The 18625-nt window shown below is 40.6% G+C and overlaps 1 protein-coding gene across 7 annotated transcripts in view; it reads left to right on the top strand.

The window, feature by feature from the left end:
* Window positions 1-18625, top strand: part of RASGEF1B (RasGEF domain family member 1B) — a 642507-nt gene that overhangs the window by 176572 nt on the left and 447310 nt on the right. For 5 of the 7 annotated variants that reach the window (XM_049630719.1, XM_049630720.1, XM_049630725.1 and 2 more), the window contains one exon: window positions 8982-9029. In XM_049630719.1, coding sequence (XP_049486676.1) covers window positions 8982-9029 — 48 coding nt within the window. Of the gene's footprint in view, window positions 1-8981; window positions 9030-9188; window positions 9304-18625 lie in introns of all 7 variants that reach the window. The other 2 variants (XM_049630722.1, XM_049630723.1) reach the window with 1 other exon arrangement.

Raw genomic sequence — 18625 nt, 5'->3', positions numbered from 1 at the left:
GAAGCCCATTTTGGGTAAGGAGAGCATTCCAGCAGAGGGTGATCTTGGCAGCGCATCCTGGGAGAAGGGCTGCTCAGTGTTTTGTGTCAAAGCCTGTGTGAGGTGAGGATAGTAGTCAGTGCAAGTTGTTGGAGATCAGGAAGGATGAGGAGCATGCTCACAATGGAGGGCCTGGCGTGGAGCCCAAGGCGGGTGAGGAGGGTGCCTGTGAAAGGGGATATCCCAGAACAAGGTGTCAGAGCCTGAGAAGGGTGAGGGGGCTCTCCCTGTAGGGTGGAGTGGCTTGGGAAGAGGTGTGCAAGTCCAGGCGCATAGCGTGAAGGGCTTTCACAGGGGAGCCAGGTTCTCACTGTGAGAGAAACGTGTTTCAGATATGAAAGGGAGAAAAATAAATGCAACCCTGTTAGATTGGATTGAAATTTTATTTTTCACTCTCTGATCAGTAGGTAGATATAGATAAATAGATAGATGTAGAAACAAATATAAATGTAAATGTGTATGTATATGCGGTAGTGGTGTGTGTGTATCTATGTACCTATGTTTCTAGATACTATTATTCACTAAAAGAAGCCAGGGATTCCTGGGGAAATAGTTGAGTGAAGGGCTGGGGCAGGGAAGACCCAAGTTGAGCCTGGAACATTTTGTGCATGAAAGCAAGGAAGGGCTAAAGAATGCGAGACATACGTTAAAATGACTCAGGAGCAGTGTAAAGGGCTCCCACTGGCCACACATGGGACAACTTGAGCTTCAAAATAAATAATGATAGCAACAGGTTAGTGCCCACTGAGTAAAATCAGGGAAGCCTGAGTTGAAATTGACACAAATTGAAAGTTGATGGCTGTGAAAAACGGATATGTATGTACTATCATCGCAAACTGTTTACTAATTACAATGGGAAAGGAATGTGGAGGTGACGTCTCCTAACAAAAGACTGAAGTGCTGGTATTAGAGGTGTCCCATAGTCCCTCCAGGTCCACTTGTGACGTCTTCTTTCTGCTCCTCCCAGGGAGGCTGGCCTCTACTGACCTTCACTCCCTTGTCCTCTGGTTTCTACTTGGGTTTGGCTGATGGACAGTGGCACCAGGTGATGAGAGGGTAAAGGGCTAAGTTGTCTGGCTCCTTGCTGGCTGGGCTGCAGTCTGGCAGTCCTGAGCTTCAGCAGTGAGCCTTCTCTGACATCTGCAGCTCTCACTCCTGGCACAAAACCCTCCCCTGGGCCCTGTTGGGGCAGCAGTGATAATCATTTGCCACTGTTGTTAGCTGGAGTGAGTCCCCATTCTTTACCGATTTCCCTTAATCCTGTCTTCACCTCTGTATAACATCCCTTCGTTAAACCCTCTTCAGGGCGCTCCCTGTTTCCTGCTGGGAGCCTGACTAATACAGCGTTATAGTATTATTAGCAGAAGGAAGGGCAAACGGTAACAGCAGATGTCCACGGCAACTGATGCTGACCCGCCATTGCTCCTAGATTAGAACGTCCAGTCATCTCCCCTATAGATAGGATTGGGCCCCCAGATGTCAAGTGACCCGGGGTGTGGAAAGAGAACAACATCAGAGCAGCAGCTCAGTGACCAGAGAGGAATTTTGTCCCAGTCATGTATACAGATAGTCCTCTAAAAGGAAAGACTCCTTAAATTTATGTGGGAGAGTCAGATACTTTCCCCTTGCCTTCAATCAAGGAGGTGGTATCCCTCCTTACCTTATGAAAGAATCACAGTTCACAATGTCCTGGGCCTTTTGAATTAAACTGTCCTTGTGATTTCTTCCAAAGACGATCAAATAATAATACAACCCAAAGGTCACGGCATTATCGTCTTTCAAGACTGTGCAGTCTTGACTATACCATTAACACTGGACAAATCATAAGTGGCAGACGTTCTTATTTCTGGAAACTTTCCGTTTCAGCCACTCCTTCTTGTGTTGTTCTGGGAAGCAAGCACGGACAAGGACATGGAGTAGGCTTTCTTAATGTCAGATCAGCTCAGAGGTGTCCTTTGTTCCAGCCTCTGAATATGGGGTGACACTTTGGAGTACAGCCTGCTAAGAGAGCAGGCAAGCACTCCCATGAGTTATTGGGTTGCTAAGCACCCCATTTGCAGAGTGATCCCATTAAATTACCCTGTAGCTCCAATTAAGGGAACTCAGACCAGAGTCCATATTTAAGAGTGCTCCCTTGTCAGTTTTATCCTGGGGTTTAAATTGAATTCTTAATGTAGGTAGGGCAAACCGAAACATTTCCTAATTCTGCTAGATGTAGCAGAGGAATCATGCACAGGAGCCCCCTTTCCAATGTGGGCGGGGAAAATGGGTCATATCTGCTGGGAGAGATCACTTAAATTCCCTTTTGTTTTCCATTAAAGTCCTGCACACAATGTACTCAGTCACAGCAGCGAACTTAGATGTCAGAATACTCATTTTCATAAATGGGTCTGGAAAACAGTCACATTCACCCCTTGCTGTTTTCAACTTTGGAGTAACTTTATAGAACACACTATTTTAATTACCACTGACTTACACGAGTTAAGGTCAGAAGTCCAGGATAGGCTGGTATAATTGGATGGTAGAAGAAAATCCTGGATTTCTTTTATAAAGTTGTTTTTTTTTTTCCTGTTGGTGCCTCGTGTGTGTGTGTGTGTGTGTGTGTGTGTGTGTGTGTATGTATGTGTATGTGGGGGTGGAAGGTAGGCCTCAGTATGTAGACTATTTTCACTTAAATGTCTTGCAGTTTACAATAAAATACCATGCAGATGGTCCCCAAGGTAGGCACACCCAATTTGTGAATGTGACTGGGGTACCAGTTACATAATCACCCTCCCCCAACCTTCCTCACCACAAAGCTTCTCTTCTCTCCCTCCCTTCTTGTCATTTGCTGGCTTCAAAACACAATCTTGGGGTCCTTGGCCACTGATACCAACTCAAGTCTGACTTGGGTAAATTTCTGATCCACTACCTCTTTTCCATAATATCCTTTCGTCCTCTTGAAGTAATTATGCATGCAATACAGTTTCTGTGTATTTTGTGATTTTCATTACTCTGAACTCTGCTCATTCTTCCTTGGGCAATTTTCTGATATAAATGGTAGTGTTTAAGACCATGAATCAGACAGACAGGTTCAAGTCTTGGTTCTACCACTTACTAGCATTATGACTTTGGGCAAATTATTTTGCTTTCTGTGCCTCAGTCTTCCGATTGATAAAGTTGAGATAATACTATAATTATACTCATTTCTTAGCCATGTTATGAATATCATGTAAAACAATGTAAGTTGGATGGTGTGGCAGGAACACATTGTAAGTGCTTAAAAACATGATTTGCTGATGTCTGCTATTATCTTTGTTTCTTCTTTTTCTTCCTTGCTCTATCCTCTCTTTTCTAATTTTCCTCAAGTGTTTGAGAAATTTTTTTTTCCTTTTTCCTTTCTTTTTTTTTTAATGCTTATTCATTTTTGAGAGAGAGAGAGACAAACGGAGCATGAACAGGGGAGGGACAGAGAGAGAGGGAGACACAGAAACTGAAGCGGGCTCCAGGCTCTGAGCTGTCGGCACAGAGCCCGACATGGGGCTTGAACTCACGACCGTGAGATCATGGCCTGAGTTGAAGTCAGATGCTTAACTGACTGAGCTACCAAGGTGTCCCAATTTTTTCCCTCTTTTGATGATCTTCCCCCATTTCTGTGTTCTTCAAGCTGAGGTACAGGTGACAATAGGCAGTAGTCATTCCCTAGTGAGGGCTGGCCTGGGCTCAGTGTCATCTGCTACAGGGAGCTACCTGACACCCTACTTTGTTTTTCTGCTAGTCTTTGCCTGTTTTTAGTCCTGAGTGACCCTATGGCTCCTAAAGATCAGAGTAGTGCTGGGGATACACTTGCATCAAGAAAAGCAAAACTATCTGCTTGGGAGGGGAGGGTGAGGGCATCAGACGTATTAGTAGTAAATAACATTTCTTGACATTTCTAACAAGGCCTCTTCAGAATTCCAGAATTTCTACCTTAGTCTCTATCCTCTTCAAATTAAATATGCTTTTTGATTCATTCAGTTTTTGAAGATACTGTTAGTGGGAAAAACAAAATGGTTTCTTAATTGACTTGATCATTTTTCTGCTTTGTATGACTGTTACAAAATAGTATACTATTTTTTATTGAAATTGTGTAGCATCTTAGTTATATTCAGCATTAAATAGGCCTTTGTGTTGTAGCCTGTAGAATTATTTCTATGGGGAAAATAAGCTCTAAGTCCTTAATACCTAACTAATGAAAGAAATCTTTAGAAGGCTACAGGTTTGTAAATGGGGGACTGAATGTATAGTATGATATGTACAATGCAGGTCAACTTTTACAAGGTCCAACCTCCATTCTGTCTAGATAAGACAATGACCAGGAGAGACCCAAAAACTCATTTAATATCAAATGAAAATGTTATTTCTCTGGAATTGGATTGGATTTTGTATTAGTCAAGGTTCTCCAGAGAAATAGAATTAGTAGGACACACACATACACACACACACACACACACACACACACACACACACACACAGAGAGAGAGAGAGAGAGAGAGAGAGAGAGAAAGAAAGAAAGAAAGAAAGAAAGAAATTAATGTATTAAAAGACTTGGCTTATGCAGTTTTGGAGGCCAAAAAGTCCCACAGTTTGCTATCTGTAAGCTGGAAAACAAAGAAAGTTGGTGATATAATTCAGTTCGAGTCTGAAGGCCTGAGAACTAGGGGGTCAGTGGTATAAGTTCTGGAGTCCAAAGGTTTGAGAACCATGGCTCCTGTGTCTGAAGACAGGAAAAGCTGGATATCCCAGCAGAAGAAAAGAGAGAGATCATTTGTCCTTCCTTCTCCTTTGTGCTCCATTAAGAAGCCCAAGGGATTGGAAGATGTGCCCCCAGCTACCGTCCCCCCCCCCACTACACCCCCACTGGTGAGGGTGGATCTCTTTACTCAGTCAACTGAATGAAATGCTAATCTCTTTCAGAAACACCACACAGATACACCCAGAAATAATATTTTGCCAGCTATCTGGGTGTCCTTTAGCCCTGTCAAATTGACACATAAAATTAACCATCACAACTTTTAATCCCCTTTATAAATGAAAGCCTGTCCTTTAGCTCAGGTTTATTCTCATGGCTAAATGGAGTACAAAGTCTGAATCCATGGATGATGGATAGAATATGATATAAAAACCCAATTTCTAAATTTCTAAAAATATAAACAAACTCAGAATTTGTTTGCTTATGTTTTTAAGTTGGAAAGGTTGAAAAACTGTTGCAAAGCTACTTTTGGACTTGTTTGAGTAATTTACCAACATTCAGCCCGTTTCAATTATCCTTGCCCACCCACTGGTTCAACCAAATTAAGAATTTTAACACCAGGCATTTAAAAGGGAAAGGAAAAAGAGATTCATGTATTTGGATTCTTCAAAGAGAAAGTGAGAGGGAATTTGTGCCAGTTTCTGTATTTTCTTACTTCTCATCCCAAGTTACTGCTGTCCTTGGCAGGCAAGTCTTCCTCAACTTGTAGTTTGTGTACCATGTATCTATTTGAATTCCCTGGGGTGCTCATTAACATGCACATTCCTGGGGACCACCCAGAATTTATGATTTGGAATTTCTGGAGTTGGGGTTTGGCAAATTGCATGGCTAACAGCCCCCCAAATGATCTTTATGAACTCTGAAGTTTGAGGACCGCTGATGCAGACATTCTGCCTTAGGATGTTAAGTGGTTGACAGTGAATGTGATGTTAATGGCCCCTTTTTACTCAGGATTTGGTTTTACTGGACCTCCACATTTTAGATTCTTGACTTTTTGAGGAGGATTTGTCAGGGTCTATGTAATATTAGTTTGTTGGGCAGCCATAATAAAATACCATAAACAGAGTGGCTTAAAGAACACAAATTTATTTTCTCACAGTCCTGGAGGCTAGGAGTTCCAGATCAGGGTGTTAGCAAGGACTGGTTTCTGGTAAGATCTCTCTCCTTGGCTTGCAGATGGCCGTCTTCCTTGTCTTTGCATGGTTTCCTCTGTTGGTGCATGTTGTCTGTGTCTTCATCTCATATTCTTACAAGCACATCAATCATATAGGATTAGGGCCCACCCACTGAACCTCATTTTATCTGACTTACCTCTTTAAAGGCTCTATCTCCAAATACAGTCACATTCTAAGGCATTGAGAGTTAGGACTTCAACAAATGAATTTGGGGGGAAGCAACTCACCCCATAATAGTCTAGATTTCAAACCGCTGTGTAAATAAGTGCAAGATGAACACTGCAGATTTATGATCAGGTTCCCTCCCCATTCTGGCTTCTGTCCATTGAAGGGATGCTTACTCCTGGTTGGTCTCTTTTTTTCTCTCCTCTAAGACAGCAGGAAGGAGGAAGGGACAATGAGACCTTGATTTTCATTGGCTCTGTTCTTCCTAAGCTCCATTTCTTTGAGTGTGGGAGAGTCTAATTACTGAGACTCAACTGCTTAAATGACTAAGAATGGTGGTTCTCAAAGGAAATCTGAGAAGCCAAACTCTCCTCATAAGTAATATTAAGATCTTTCCTTTTTTTTTTTTTTTTTTTTTTTTTTTGTTAAACTGGATGACATCTGCACTGATTGTGCAAGAGCAGGGCTGACCAGAACTGCTGGTGTTTCCACATGAATTGAGGCAGTAGCACCAAAGCTGTACTAGTAGTCATTATATAATTTCACCACAGTGCATTTGCATTGCAGGAAATAAAATGCCAGTTTCACTTAAAAATGCCCTTGTTGAAATAGTAAAAATGACTAGGTTTGCTATATTTCAGCCTTTGAGTACACCTGTTCTTAGGATGATAGGTGACAAAATGGGAGGTATGCATAAAAGTACTCTGCTGCATACAACTTCCAGTGGCTGTTTTGAAGGAAAGCACTGGTATGATTGAATTGTGAGCCAAAGTAGCCTCTTTTTTTCATGAAACACCATTTTAACTTCAAAGAACGAGTGATGAACTCTGGTTATATTCAGACTCGTGTGGCTGGCAGACGTGTTCACAGAAATGAATGAAGTGAGCCTGTCACTTCATGAAAAGCGACTGACAGTGTTTGTTGCCCATGATAGAATTCAAGCTTTCAAGTGAAAATTGGAATTTTGGAACACTTGTATCTGTTACTGTGAGCTTGATAGCTTACCAACATTTGAAGATTTTATACTGAGGTTGGTGATTAAAAAATGTGATTTCTTTCATATTACGTAATGAAATGTGTCAATATTTGGGAAACCTACATAATTCATGGAACCACTCTTTTCCAAATGAAATAATACATGATGCTACAAAATCATGTGTGGGTGAAAGATCTATGTGTGGGTTCAAGATAGGAGCACCTGGGTGGCTCAGGCGGTTAAGCATCCTCCTTTGGCTCAGGTCGTGATCTCGGGGTTCGTGGGTTTGAGCTCTGCGTCGGACTCTGCTGTCAACTTGGAGCTTGGCGCCTGCTTTGGATTCTGTGTCTCCCTCTCTCTCTGCCCCTCCCCCGCTTGCACTCTGTCTCTCTCTATCAAAAATAAATAAACGTTAAAAAAAAGTGCAAGATAGACCAGCAAATTCTTATGTAGCAGTTAGTTATATGATTTCAGATTCTTATTGCAACCAACCTTTAAGAAACTATAATTGTCAAGTTTTTGCATATTATCAGAGAAGAATATTCACTATTATCTGAATGGATTATTACAAATGCTCTTTCCTTTTTCAACCACATATCTGAGTGAGGCTGAAGTTTCTTTATTTAATGCAACCAAAAATATATTCTTATCAAAGTAGATTAAATGCAGAAGCAAATATGAGGATCTAGCTGTCTTCTATTTAAGCTAAACATTACTGATTTGCAAAAATATAAAGACATGCCATTTTCTGACTAATTGTTTTTGTATTTAGGGATAGACACAAAATACATAAATAAATTTTATTTATTTAACATGTAATGGGTTTTTCATTGCTATTTTAAAACAAATTGATAAATACACATTTAAAAAAAATTCTCAGTTCCAATTTCTAATACAGTGACTACCTATGCATATAACCCAATAAACAAAGGCTCTTTGGGAGCCCCAATAATTTTTAAGAATGTGAAGGGATCCTGAGATCCAACAGTGTGAGGACTACCAAATTAGACATTTTTCTAGCTGTATTGTGGTAATTGGTTTAGAGTTAACTTTGATTCATGGTGCACTTAGAGCCAAATATATTCACTATCTGAATGCTAAACATAGTAAGGTTGACCTTTGCTTTTTTCTCATTGGGAGAAAAATCCTATTGGTATTCCATACCAAAGTATTCTCATGCATAGATTAATGCTTGTTTTACCTTTCCTAATTCCAAATAAGATTAGATAATCATGAACCAACTGGAAAACAAAAAGTCTTCTCTAAGAACTAATGTTTGTGAGAGTTTTGTTTCAATGTAATGAAAATGTGTTTAAATTAGCAGAGAGTAAATTCTGCCCTATAGAAATGCACTTGGAAATCTTGCCATCAATGTACTATTTTCCTCATTCTGCTCCTGTTTTGTCCGTTTCCATTTTACAGAGCATTTGTGCCCTTCCCCTCCTCATCTTTCTTTCACACCTCTTCTTTTATTCATCCCCCCCCCCCCACCGCCTTTTTCCTTTTTCCTTATTACAGCTGGGGTTATTTCCTCACATGCTGCACTTTGTGGTTTCTGCAGCGTCCTCTAGGAAAGATGCTGAATCAGTCACTATGAGCAAGGCACTGACAAAGTGTAGGTACACCTTCACATTCTCAGCTCCAGACCTTCCACAGTCTTCTGTTCAACATGGGACTAAAATTCAACATGGAACTCTATGCTGTGCTTCCATTCTTAGATTTCTAGAGTCTGTGAGGGAAGGATAGGGAAGAGGATTTTAACTTAAAACTTATACCTTCTAAAAGAAATGACTTCAGAATAAGTCCTGCTGTTTCACTGGGTGCTTCATAGATTTCTTTCTCATTTTTCCTCTAGTCCAAAAGTCACTCCCGAGTCGGCCTGAAATCAAGCACGAAGCAAAAGGTATGTTTTTTTCCCCTCTGCATCATTCTGTAAAAAATAATTATTTTGGTGGATGCTTTTATTTATTTTTTTAAAAGAGAATGATTTCTTTTTTGAAGGTAAGGATACTCCCAGAAACAAGGTATTTTGGAATTTTCATTTACTTTGCTTCTACAATAGCAAACCTGAAATGGGAGAAGAAATCCTTGAAATGAAATGGAACAAGAGAGATTCTGGAAACCCAGTGACAGAAGCTGAGAATTTCTCATGGCTTACAAGCAATTCTGAAAGCAAGGTCAGAAGATAATGTGCCAGATTCAGTTCTTGTATTTTTTAAGCCCTTGGCAATGAAGGAATTTGTTTCTATCTCAGTTCATGTGTCCACTAAACTTTATTCTCTCAGGATCTGTTATGGAGAATGACCCTCACCTATGACCTGTGGCGAATTGGCTAAAACATGAGCTCTGAGTTAGAAAGAATTGCTTTCAATCCCTGGTTCTGTTACTTTATTAGCTATGTGACCTTGGACACATTTGTACAAAGAAGATGATTGTACCTACTAGTGTAGTATATTCTAAGGATAAAATGAGATAACATATGTGAAAACACTTATATCCTAGTGCCTAGCACAAAATAGGCATTTAATTTTTAAAATCCCAATATTCTTTCATTGATACTTTAGATCAAAACAATAGAAAATTTGAAATTCCAAAATCTTAATCCTCAGACACACAGACATACACATTTACATATATTTAAATTATGTTAATTCCTGGTGATACATAGGGCGATGATATAAATAGATTTATTAGAATTTGGAGAAGTCCATGTTAAAAAATTATTCTAATATCGATGTTTGAACTTGTTGGAGTACTTGCTGAACCTTTGAGGATAATGGACGAGTTAACTCAGAATACCTTTCTTTTTTTTTTTTTTTTTAATTTTTTTTTTTAACGTTTATTTATTTTTGAGACAGAGAGAGACAGAGCATGAACAGGGGAGGGTCAGAGAGAGAGGGAGACACAGAATCGGAAACAGGCTCCAGGCTCCGAGCCGTCAGCCCAGAGCCTGATGCGGGGCTCGAACTCACGGACCGTGAGATCATGACCTGAGCCGAAGTCGGATGCTTAACCGACCAAGCCACCCAGGCGCCCCAGAATACCTTTCTTGATGTTAATTGTTAGAGAAAAAACACTTCAAGAATGCAAAGCATCTAAGAGATGCTTAAGGAGATTAAAAGAGGTAACATCTGTGAAAGCACTAAGCCCAGTGCCTAAGTACATAGTAACTGTTTTTATTAGCAGAACATCATGTTGCTTGGGAAGAAGACAGGCAGACAGGGGTTCCAGCCCAGCCTCAACACTTACCTGCTAATAACAGCTAACACTGATAGAGCAAACACTGTGCTCCAGGTACAGTTCTGAGCACTTTCCAACGATCAACTTATTTAATACTCTCTACAGCCCTCTGACATAGGTGTTCGTGTATCCCCAGGGTCTGTTGGCAGAATGAAATTACACCAGTGATTTGAACAGAGAAAATTTAATATGAAGAACTGTTACCCGGTTGTAAAGTTGTTAAGTAGGTAATGGGAAGAGTACAAAACATAGGGGAAGGAAAGAAAAATAAGAGAAAAACAGAAAGGGAGACAAATCATAGGAGACTCTTAAATATAGAGAACAAACTGAGGGTTGCTGGAGGGGAGGTGGGTGGGGAGATGGGCTAAATGGGTGATGGGCTTTAAGGAGGGCACTTGTTGGGAGGAGCACTGGGTGTTATATGTAAGTGATGAATCACTGGGTTCTACTCCTGAAACCATTACTACATGGCATAGAGCATTTTTGCCCTTGACTTGAATTTAAATAAATTAACAAAGGGGCATCTGGGTGGCTCAGTTGGTTAAGTGTCCGACTTTGGTTCAGGTCATGATCTCACAGTTTGTGAGTTTGAGCCCTGCGTCGGGCTCTGGGCTGACTGCTCAGAGCCTGGAGCCTGCTTCGGATTCTGTGTCTCCCAATCTCTCTGCCCCACCCTGCTCGTGCTCTGTCTTTCTCCCTCTCTCTAAAAAATGAATACACATTAAAAAAAGTTTAAATAAACAAAAAGAAGACTATAGGGGTGGGGGTGGGGAGCAATTCCAGGAAGCAGGTATCACCCCCAGGGTGGAGGGAATAAGGCAAAGAGATTGGATTATGAAAACTTCTTAGATCTTTAGAGGAAGGGCCCCACAGAGTTGAGGTTCAGACCTCTGAGGAGCGGGTGCTGGCCAGCATGCTGTGAGTCTGCACATGTGGCCAGACTGGACTCAGTGGCTGTGCAGGAAGCACAGAAGGATAATGCTGCTGGTGTGAGGCCCAGAGGAAGCACAGCTGAGGGAGCAAGTTCCTTCTCGCTTCTCCCCCTCTACACCCCCTCTAGTGCTTCTCACTGGCAGAACTAACAAGAAGCCAGCTGACTGTGCAGGAATGTGTTTCTCAGAGCCCCAGGCCTAGATCACAAACCAGGTTACAGAAAGAAGGGTTTGGAGATGAGAGATAATAATTTAGCAACTGGTACCATTATTAGTTCCTTTTCGTAGATGAAGAAACAGAGGCAGAGATGTGTTAAGCTCTGTTTGCCTGGTGTTGTGCTCTGAGTATTTGTGCCCCCCTCAGATTCAAATTGGAATTTGATGATATTAGGCGATGATATTAGGATGGGGGACCTTTGGGAAGTGCATGGGTCATGAGAGCTCTGCCCTCATGAGTAGGATTAATGCTCTTATAGAAGAGACCCCACAGAGCTTCCTTAGCCCCTCCTCACAGCAAGATGTGTGCAACACAGTGAGATGTGAGCACACGGGCACCCTGATGTCAAGCTTCCAGCCTCCAGAACCATGAGAAATAAATTTCTGTTGTTCATAAGCTACCCAGCCTGTGATATTTTGTTATAGCCACCTGAATGTACTAAGACACCCATCTAGAATGAGGCCGGTCAGAAATTAAACCTAGCCAACCTGGCTCCAAAATTTATGCTTTTTAAGTTCTTGTACAAGTAACCATGGGCAAAAACACTCCAAGTCTTATTTTTAAAATCTACAAAATGAGGGGCGCCTGGGTGGCTCAGTCGGTTAAACGTCCAACTTCAGCTCAGGTCACGATCTCATGGTTCATGGGTCTGAGCCCCATGTCAGGCTCCGCACTGAGAGTGCGGACAGAGCCTGCTTGGGATTCTGTCTCTCCCTCTCGCTCTCTGCCCCTCCCCTGCTTGCACTCTGTCTCTTTCTCAAAAATAAATAAATGTTTGAAAAAAAAATCTACAAAATGAGAATTATAATTCCCAACTTCTGGGGTTGTTCTAGGGATTAAATAATATAAATGATGTGCTTATTGTATTTCTAGTACATAGTAGGTTCCTAATATTAGCTCTTGCTAAATATGGCATTTCTCTTGTTTTGAGTAGAGGGACCTCATTTTGCCTCAGTGACTCTATGTGCAGTTTCGAAAGGATTGCTCTTGGCCTTGGGGCGATCCCATCTACAGTGAGTTGTTCATTTAGTTGATTATCGCTCCAGGTTAGTATGTGTAAGTGTTTATGTCAGAAAGTGAACAGCAGAGAGAATTTAATACTGGAGCTTGACCAATGGAGGTTTTATTGATGATGTCCTTAAAAATCAGAATTTATTAGGGGTGCAACACGGCACTGAATTAGTCTTTCAATTCAGATTTTAAGAGGTGGGGAAAATCACTGAATTTATTTATTCATTCTTTGACACAACAGTTATCCACTGGGTACCTAATTGCACCAAACATTATCTAGGAGTGGTATCCAGGAGTGATATAAACAGAGAACAGACCCTGCCCTAGAGACTGTTTCTTCCAGTCTGGGGGGGGGGGGGGGCATGTGATGCGTCAACCCAGATGCTTATTCTCACTCCTTGTTTTTGACAGGTGTATATGGGTGTATCTTTCTTGCTATCATGCTATCATGTGGGTAAAATATCTATTGGGCCTACTACAGAGTTGACTAGTACCCAGTGGAGATTGTGTGGTGGTAGAGAGGTGTTAGGGAGGGCAACTGCCTCTTCCAAAGGACAGTCGTTCAATAACTGGGGAAGAGGTGAGTCTCAGAGCAGACTCAGGGGCTGAGTGGGAGAGGCCGGGAGGCAGCAGCACTGGAAAGCTCTTGGGCTTCTGGTGGGAGGTCATACAATGTTTGTGTGCAGGGATAGGAGAGTTAAGGGCTCCAGGCCTGGTGCTGTGATGCTGTATGGGCCCTTTTGTCCTTGCATGATTGATAGACTGGGGGACAGGACCTGGGAACAGGCAAGGCCTCAGAGCCCTGGAAGCAGCTGAGATAGTATCAGGAACCTCTCCCATAAAAATTGGGTTGTTTTTATGTTTTATTTCCTCTCTGTGTTTACTTTCTGTCTGCCTAAAAGTGCCATATATCCTGGTATCCCTAAGGAACTAAGGGAAGGGCTTTATATATGAGCTTTGGCCAGAATTTTAAGGCGAAGCTGTCGTGGAGGCTAGCATGGTAGCCATTCATTCGGCAAGTAAATACTCTGTTACCCCAGTGTGGAACGTCAGTGAGCGAGGCTGAAATAAATAGAAGACTCTTTTGTCTCTTTCCCACAAAACTTACTTCCTACTCCCCAATTATCTTTTCAAGATTAATAACAATATTAGTAATAGAAATAGCATACAATCAGTGTTCTGGTTGCTTTGCAAACATTCCGTGGTTGCACTGTTTTCATTCGATTTTAATCAGAAAGAAAATTGAACTGCCAAAGCCTAAGGTTAACAGAGTGTTTTAAATATTTTGTCTCCTGCCCAAACATTTCTCTGGTGTTCAGGGATCTTGAGTTTACTACATATATCCTTTTTTCTATTAAAACCATCTCTGCAGATCTGATAAATAAATTCACAGTAAGTTACACTTGAATTATGTGGTTTAAAGTCTAATCTCTCCTAAGAGTATTTGCATTTTAATAGGTGATAGAGCTAATGAAATGGAGTTGAAGGGGTAGAATTTTCTGGCATTAGCAAGGAGGGAACAATTTTGGGTTGGTAGAAAGATCTTATCCTTGCTTCTAAAATTACATCGTTTACCTGTAAGATGGATTCTGGAGGATATATTAACTGATTAGATGATCTAGGGTCACAAATGTATACAGTGGGTGGTGAGTCAGTCCTCTAATTTGGAGCATTGAGGTTGGCATTTTGTTGCTCAGCCCATGATCATCTCTTCCTCCCACCCCATTCCCCACCCGCCTCCTTATTTATGAGCATAATGTCCATCCTTCCCACAGAACTATTACTTTCCTCCAAACAAAAATTGTGTTTTGTTAGTATTTGTACCTTTCCTCTACCTCCTCCTCTATGGTGCCTAGTGTCTGAGAGCTTTCTAAATGTTTATATCTGAGTAAACCTGAGTATATTTAAGTAAACCATGTTATGGACAATAATGGAGCCCTGTGTTAGTCTCAGGTCCCTGGAGAAGTAGCTTTTAGGTTTTCCTGGTAAAGACTAAAAAAGACTCTTGAACATTTCCTGTGGTATTATTTTCATTTTCTAATTCTATCTTTATGCTCCATCAGCAGTGTTCTTTTGCCCTTCTATGCCCTCCATTCAATCCCCACCCCTCACACACAGCATGGTACATTTGTTATGATGGATGACCCCACAGTGATGCTTCATTATCACCCAAAGCCCATAGTGTACATTAGGGTTCACTCTTGGTGTTGTACATTCTATGCATTTCAAAAAGTGTATGACGTGTATCTGCCATTATAGTGTTCTACAGAATAGTTTCCCTGCCCTAAGAGTCCTCTGTGCTTCACCTGTTCTGGTCTCCATCCCCAGCCTCTGGCAGCCTCTGATCTTTTTAGTCTCCACTGTTTTGCCCTTTCCAGAATATCATATTGTTGGAATCATACAATACGTAGCCTTTTCAGGCTGGCTTCTTTCACTTTATAATACGCATTTAATGTTCTTCCATGTCTTTTCACAGCTTGGTAGCTTATTTCATTTTAGTGCTGAACAGTAGTCTATTGTCTGGATGTACCACAGTTCGTTTATCCACTCACCTACTGAAGGACATCTTGGTTGCTTCCAAGGTTTGGCAATTATGAATAAAGCGTCTATAAATATTCATGTGTGGGTTTTTACGTGAACATACATCTTTCATTCGTTTGGGTAAATACCAAGGAGTGTGATTGCTGGATCAATTTTTCTTTTTTCTTTTCTTCCCCAAAATGACTCACAGCCTTTGCTCAATTGTCTTTGAGTACCTGCTTCAACTTGTGTATTTTCTCAAGTGTCCTTCCTGTTCCTGGCTGTGTATTTCATGCATGGAGCCTCTAGAGTCCCTGAGAATGATTTACGCCCCACTTGGGAGAATATAAGGAAAGAGAGACACACTATGTAACAACAGTACAGAGAAATTTTTAATGAAGCAGCTAGATTTGGGCAAGTTAAGTAAAAACCAGAATATGAGCACCCAAGAGTTAAAATTCTGTCTGCTCATGTGTTCCCACTGGCATCAGAGAGAGTCATTTGGGCCTTTTACGTAGCTGCGAGGATCTGAACACTGAAGCTAGCTTAAGGGAAATTGAAAGTCACTGCTTTCTGGTAGTGGCAATTCCCCTTGAAGGTCCTGACAGGAGATGGGAAGGAAATCAGAATCCCTGAAGTGGAGCCCATACTATCTTTCATCTGTGTTATCTTTCCATGGCCTATGAAAGATACCAAGTGGCTTTCTGGAAGATGCAGCCCAAATAAAAAATGACAAAACAAGCAAGATGAATTTAAAAGAGATGGAGATCATCTCTACAGACTTACAACAATGGGGAACTCTAGGAGAGCCTACTATTTTTTCCAGAAAAACAAAATTAAAAATAAAAGACACCTGAATTCGCATTTCTGTTTTGGTTTTTAAAAATGCTATTTTACTTTTCTAGAAAGAGGGAAGTTTTTCAGTTGAATATTGTTCAAAGGATCAGTAACTGTGTGTCAGACACACTGACAGTAACCTTTATAATTATCTCATTTGTGAATTGTATCCTTAAAAAACCCAGAGGGACAAACCAGGCATTTCAGCAATGTAGGTCAAATTCTATTGCCATGAGCTCCAGGGGACGGGCTGTCTAGTGCTTTCTTCCCCCCTCCTGAACTTGGGTTATACTGAATGGTATTTGGAAAATAGGAGCCTTAGGCTGAGGCTCGGGAAGAGTGTCGTGGGTTTTTAATGTGATGGCATTTATTAAATGGGTATTGGAGTCATTTCACTTTTCATTTTATTGCTATTCTTTTCCCTTGCCTTGGTGAAGAGCAATCTAAGTCTAACCAAAGCTTGTAGTCCCTCTGTGTCTCATTGTCCTGTGACTCAGGTCAAAGGTCTCCTTCATTCCTGTCTTCTCTTCCTTAATTTTCCAATACCCTGAGACATTCCAAAGACACAATGTATACTCAGACTTACTTAAGTTTAAGCCTAGTATCTCCAACTCAAAAGAGTTGGCTTCAAGGGTGGTGTAGGCCAGCAGTTCTAAGAATCCCTTTTATCGAAGAGCAAATGATATTCGTATAAATTCTGTGGGAGTGAGGCCTGAGCTGGATTGCTCAAAGCATCTGCCATATATATCTGGAGCAAATGAAAAATAATAATGCCTCTGAGTACAGCTCTCCTTATTAAATATTATATATGGTCACTACCCAATCCTCCTGTGGTATTTCTTCAAGCTGGTCCTTTAATGGGCTTTTCTAACCTGAATTCAATCCAGTGTTTCAGAATGACAGTCTGTCTACAAGGAGAGCTATTGAGCTTAAACCTGGTAGTAGGAGGAGATTAGGTGAGGTTATACCAGGAAATGTCACAAAGGGTCCATAAAGCAATCCAAGTGCAATGCAATTTCTTCTCTCTTTCTGTCCTTTTAATGTTTATTTATTTTGAGAGAGATAGAGGAGGGAGCAGGGGCAGAGAGGGGGGAGAGAGAGAATCCCAAGCAGGCTCCATGCTGTTAACGTGAAGCCCGACATGGGACTCGATCTCATGACCGTGAGATCATGACCTGGGCTGAAATCAAGAGTCGGACACTTAACTGACTGAGCCATTGAGGTGCCCCAATGCAATTTCTTCTTGTAATTGAAGGGAATATGAGCTCTGAAAAATTCATGGCACTTCAACTCAGAATTGATCTAGATACCCTTGTGTCAGACAGTTCTGAAGTCAAAACTTTGATTTTGTGTCCATAGCTTTCTCTAAGTGGCCTTTTATTTTAGGTTAACAAAAAGAAGGTATTTCAATTTACATAAATTAAAATCTTCCATCTTTCAGAAATGCTTTAGGTAGGATTTCAGAAGGAAAAATGAAAATATATACATTTCATTCATAGACAATCTCTATGCAGAGATTTGGCATTAACAGCTTAGTATGTTTTGCCCATTTGAGTGATTTTTTAAAATTTGAGCATAGTTGACACACTATGTTATATTAGTTTCAGGTGTACAATTTAGTGATTTGATAAGTTTATACATTATGCTGTGCTCACCACAAATATAGCTACCATCTGTCCCATTACATTGCTACTACACTATCATTGACTATATTCCTTATGCTCTGCTTTTTATTCCCATGACTTACTCATTCCATAACTGGATGCCTATACCTCCCTCTCTCTTTAACCAATTTTGCCTAACCCTCACCTCTGGTAACCATCAGTTCTCTGTATTTTTAGTTCTGATTTTGCTTTTTGTTTGTTTATTCATGTTTTAAGATTCCATTTATGAATGGAATCATATGGTATTTGTCATTCTCAGTCTGACTTATTTCACTTAGCATTATACCCTCTAGGTCCATTCATGTTGTTGCAAATAGTACAATCTCATCCTTTTTTTATGGCTCAGTAATATTCTATCGTGTATATACACCACATCTTCCTTATCCATTCATCTATTGATGGACACTTAGGTTGCTTCCATGTCTTGGCTACTGTAAATAACACTGAAATAAACATAAAGGTGCGTGTATCTTTTTGAATTAGTGTTTTGATTTTCCCTTGGCAAATACCCAATTGTGGAATTATTGGATGATATGGTATTTCTATTTTTAAATTTTTGAGGTACCTTCATACTATGTTCCATAGTGGCTGCACCAGCTTCCATTCCCACCAACAGTGTACCAGGGTTTCCTCATGTCCACATCCTAACATTTGTTATTTTTTTCTTATTTTGATTGTAGCTATCCTAACAGGTATGAGGTGATATTTCATTGTGGTTTTGACTTGCATTTCCCTGATGATTCGTGATGTTGAGCATCTTTTCAGGTTGTTTGTTGGCCATCTGTGTGTCTTCTTTGGAAAAAATGTCTATTCACATCCTCTGCCCATTTTCAAATCAGGTTGTTTGCTTTTTTGGTGTTGAGTTGTAGAAGTCCTTTATATATTTTGGATATTAACCCCTTATCAGATATATCATTTATCACTTGCAAATATCTTCTCTCATGCAGCAGGTTGCCTTTGTGTTTTATTGATAGTTTTCTTTGCTGTGCAAAAGCTTTGTGTATGTGTATATATGTATGTCTGTGTGTGTATATATCTATATCTATATCTATATCTATATCTATATCTATATCTATAT

The sequence above is a fragment of the Panthera uncia genome, chromosome B1 (genome assembly GCF_023721935.1).
Source record: "Panthera uncia isolate 11264 chromosome B1, Puncia_PCG_1.0, whole genome shotgun sequence".
Classification (NCBI taxonomy): domain Eukaryota; kingdom Metazoa; phylum Chordata; class Mammalia; order Carnivora; family Felidae; genus Panthera; species Panthera uncia.
The sequence above is the reverse complement of the archived record's forward strand: the minus strand, read 5'-3'. Positions and strand labels throughout refer to the sequence as shown.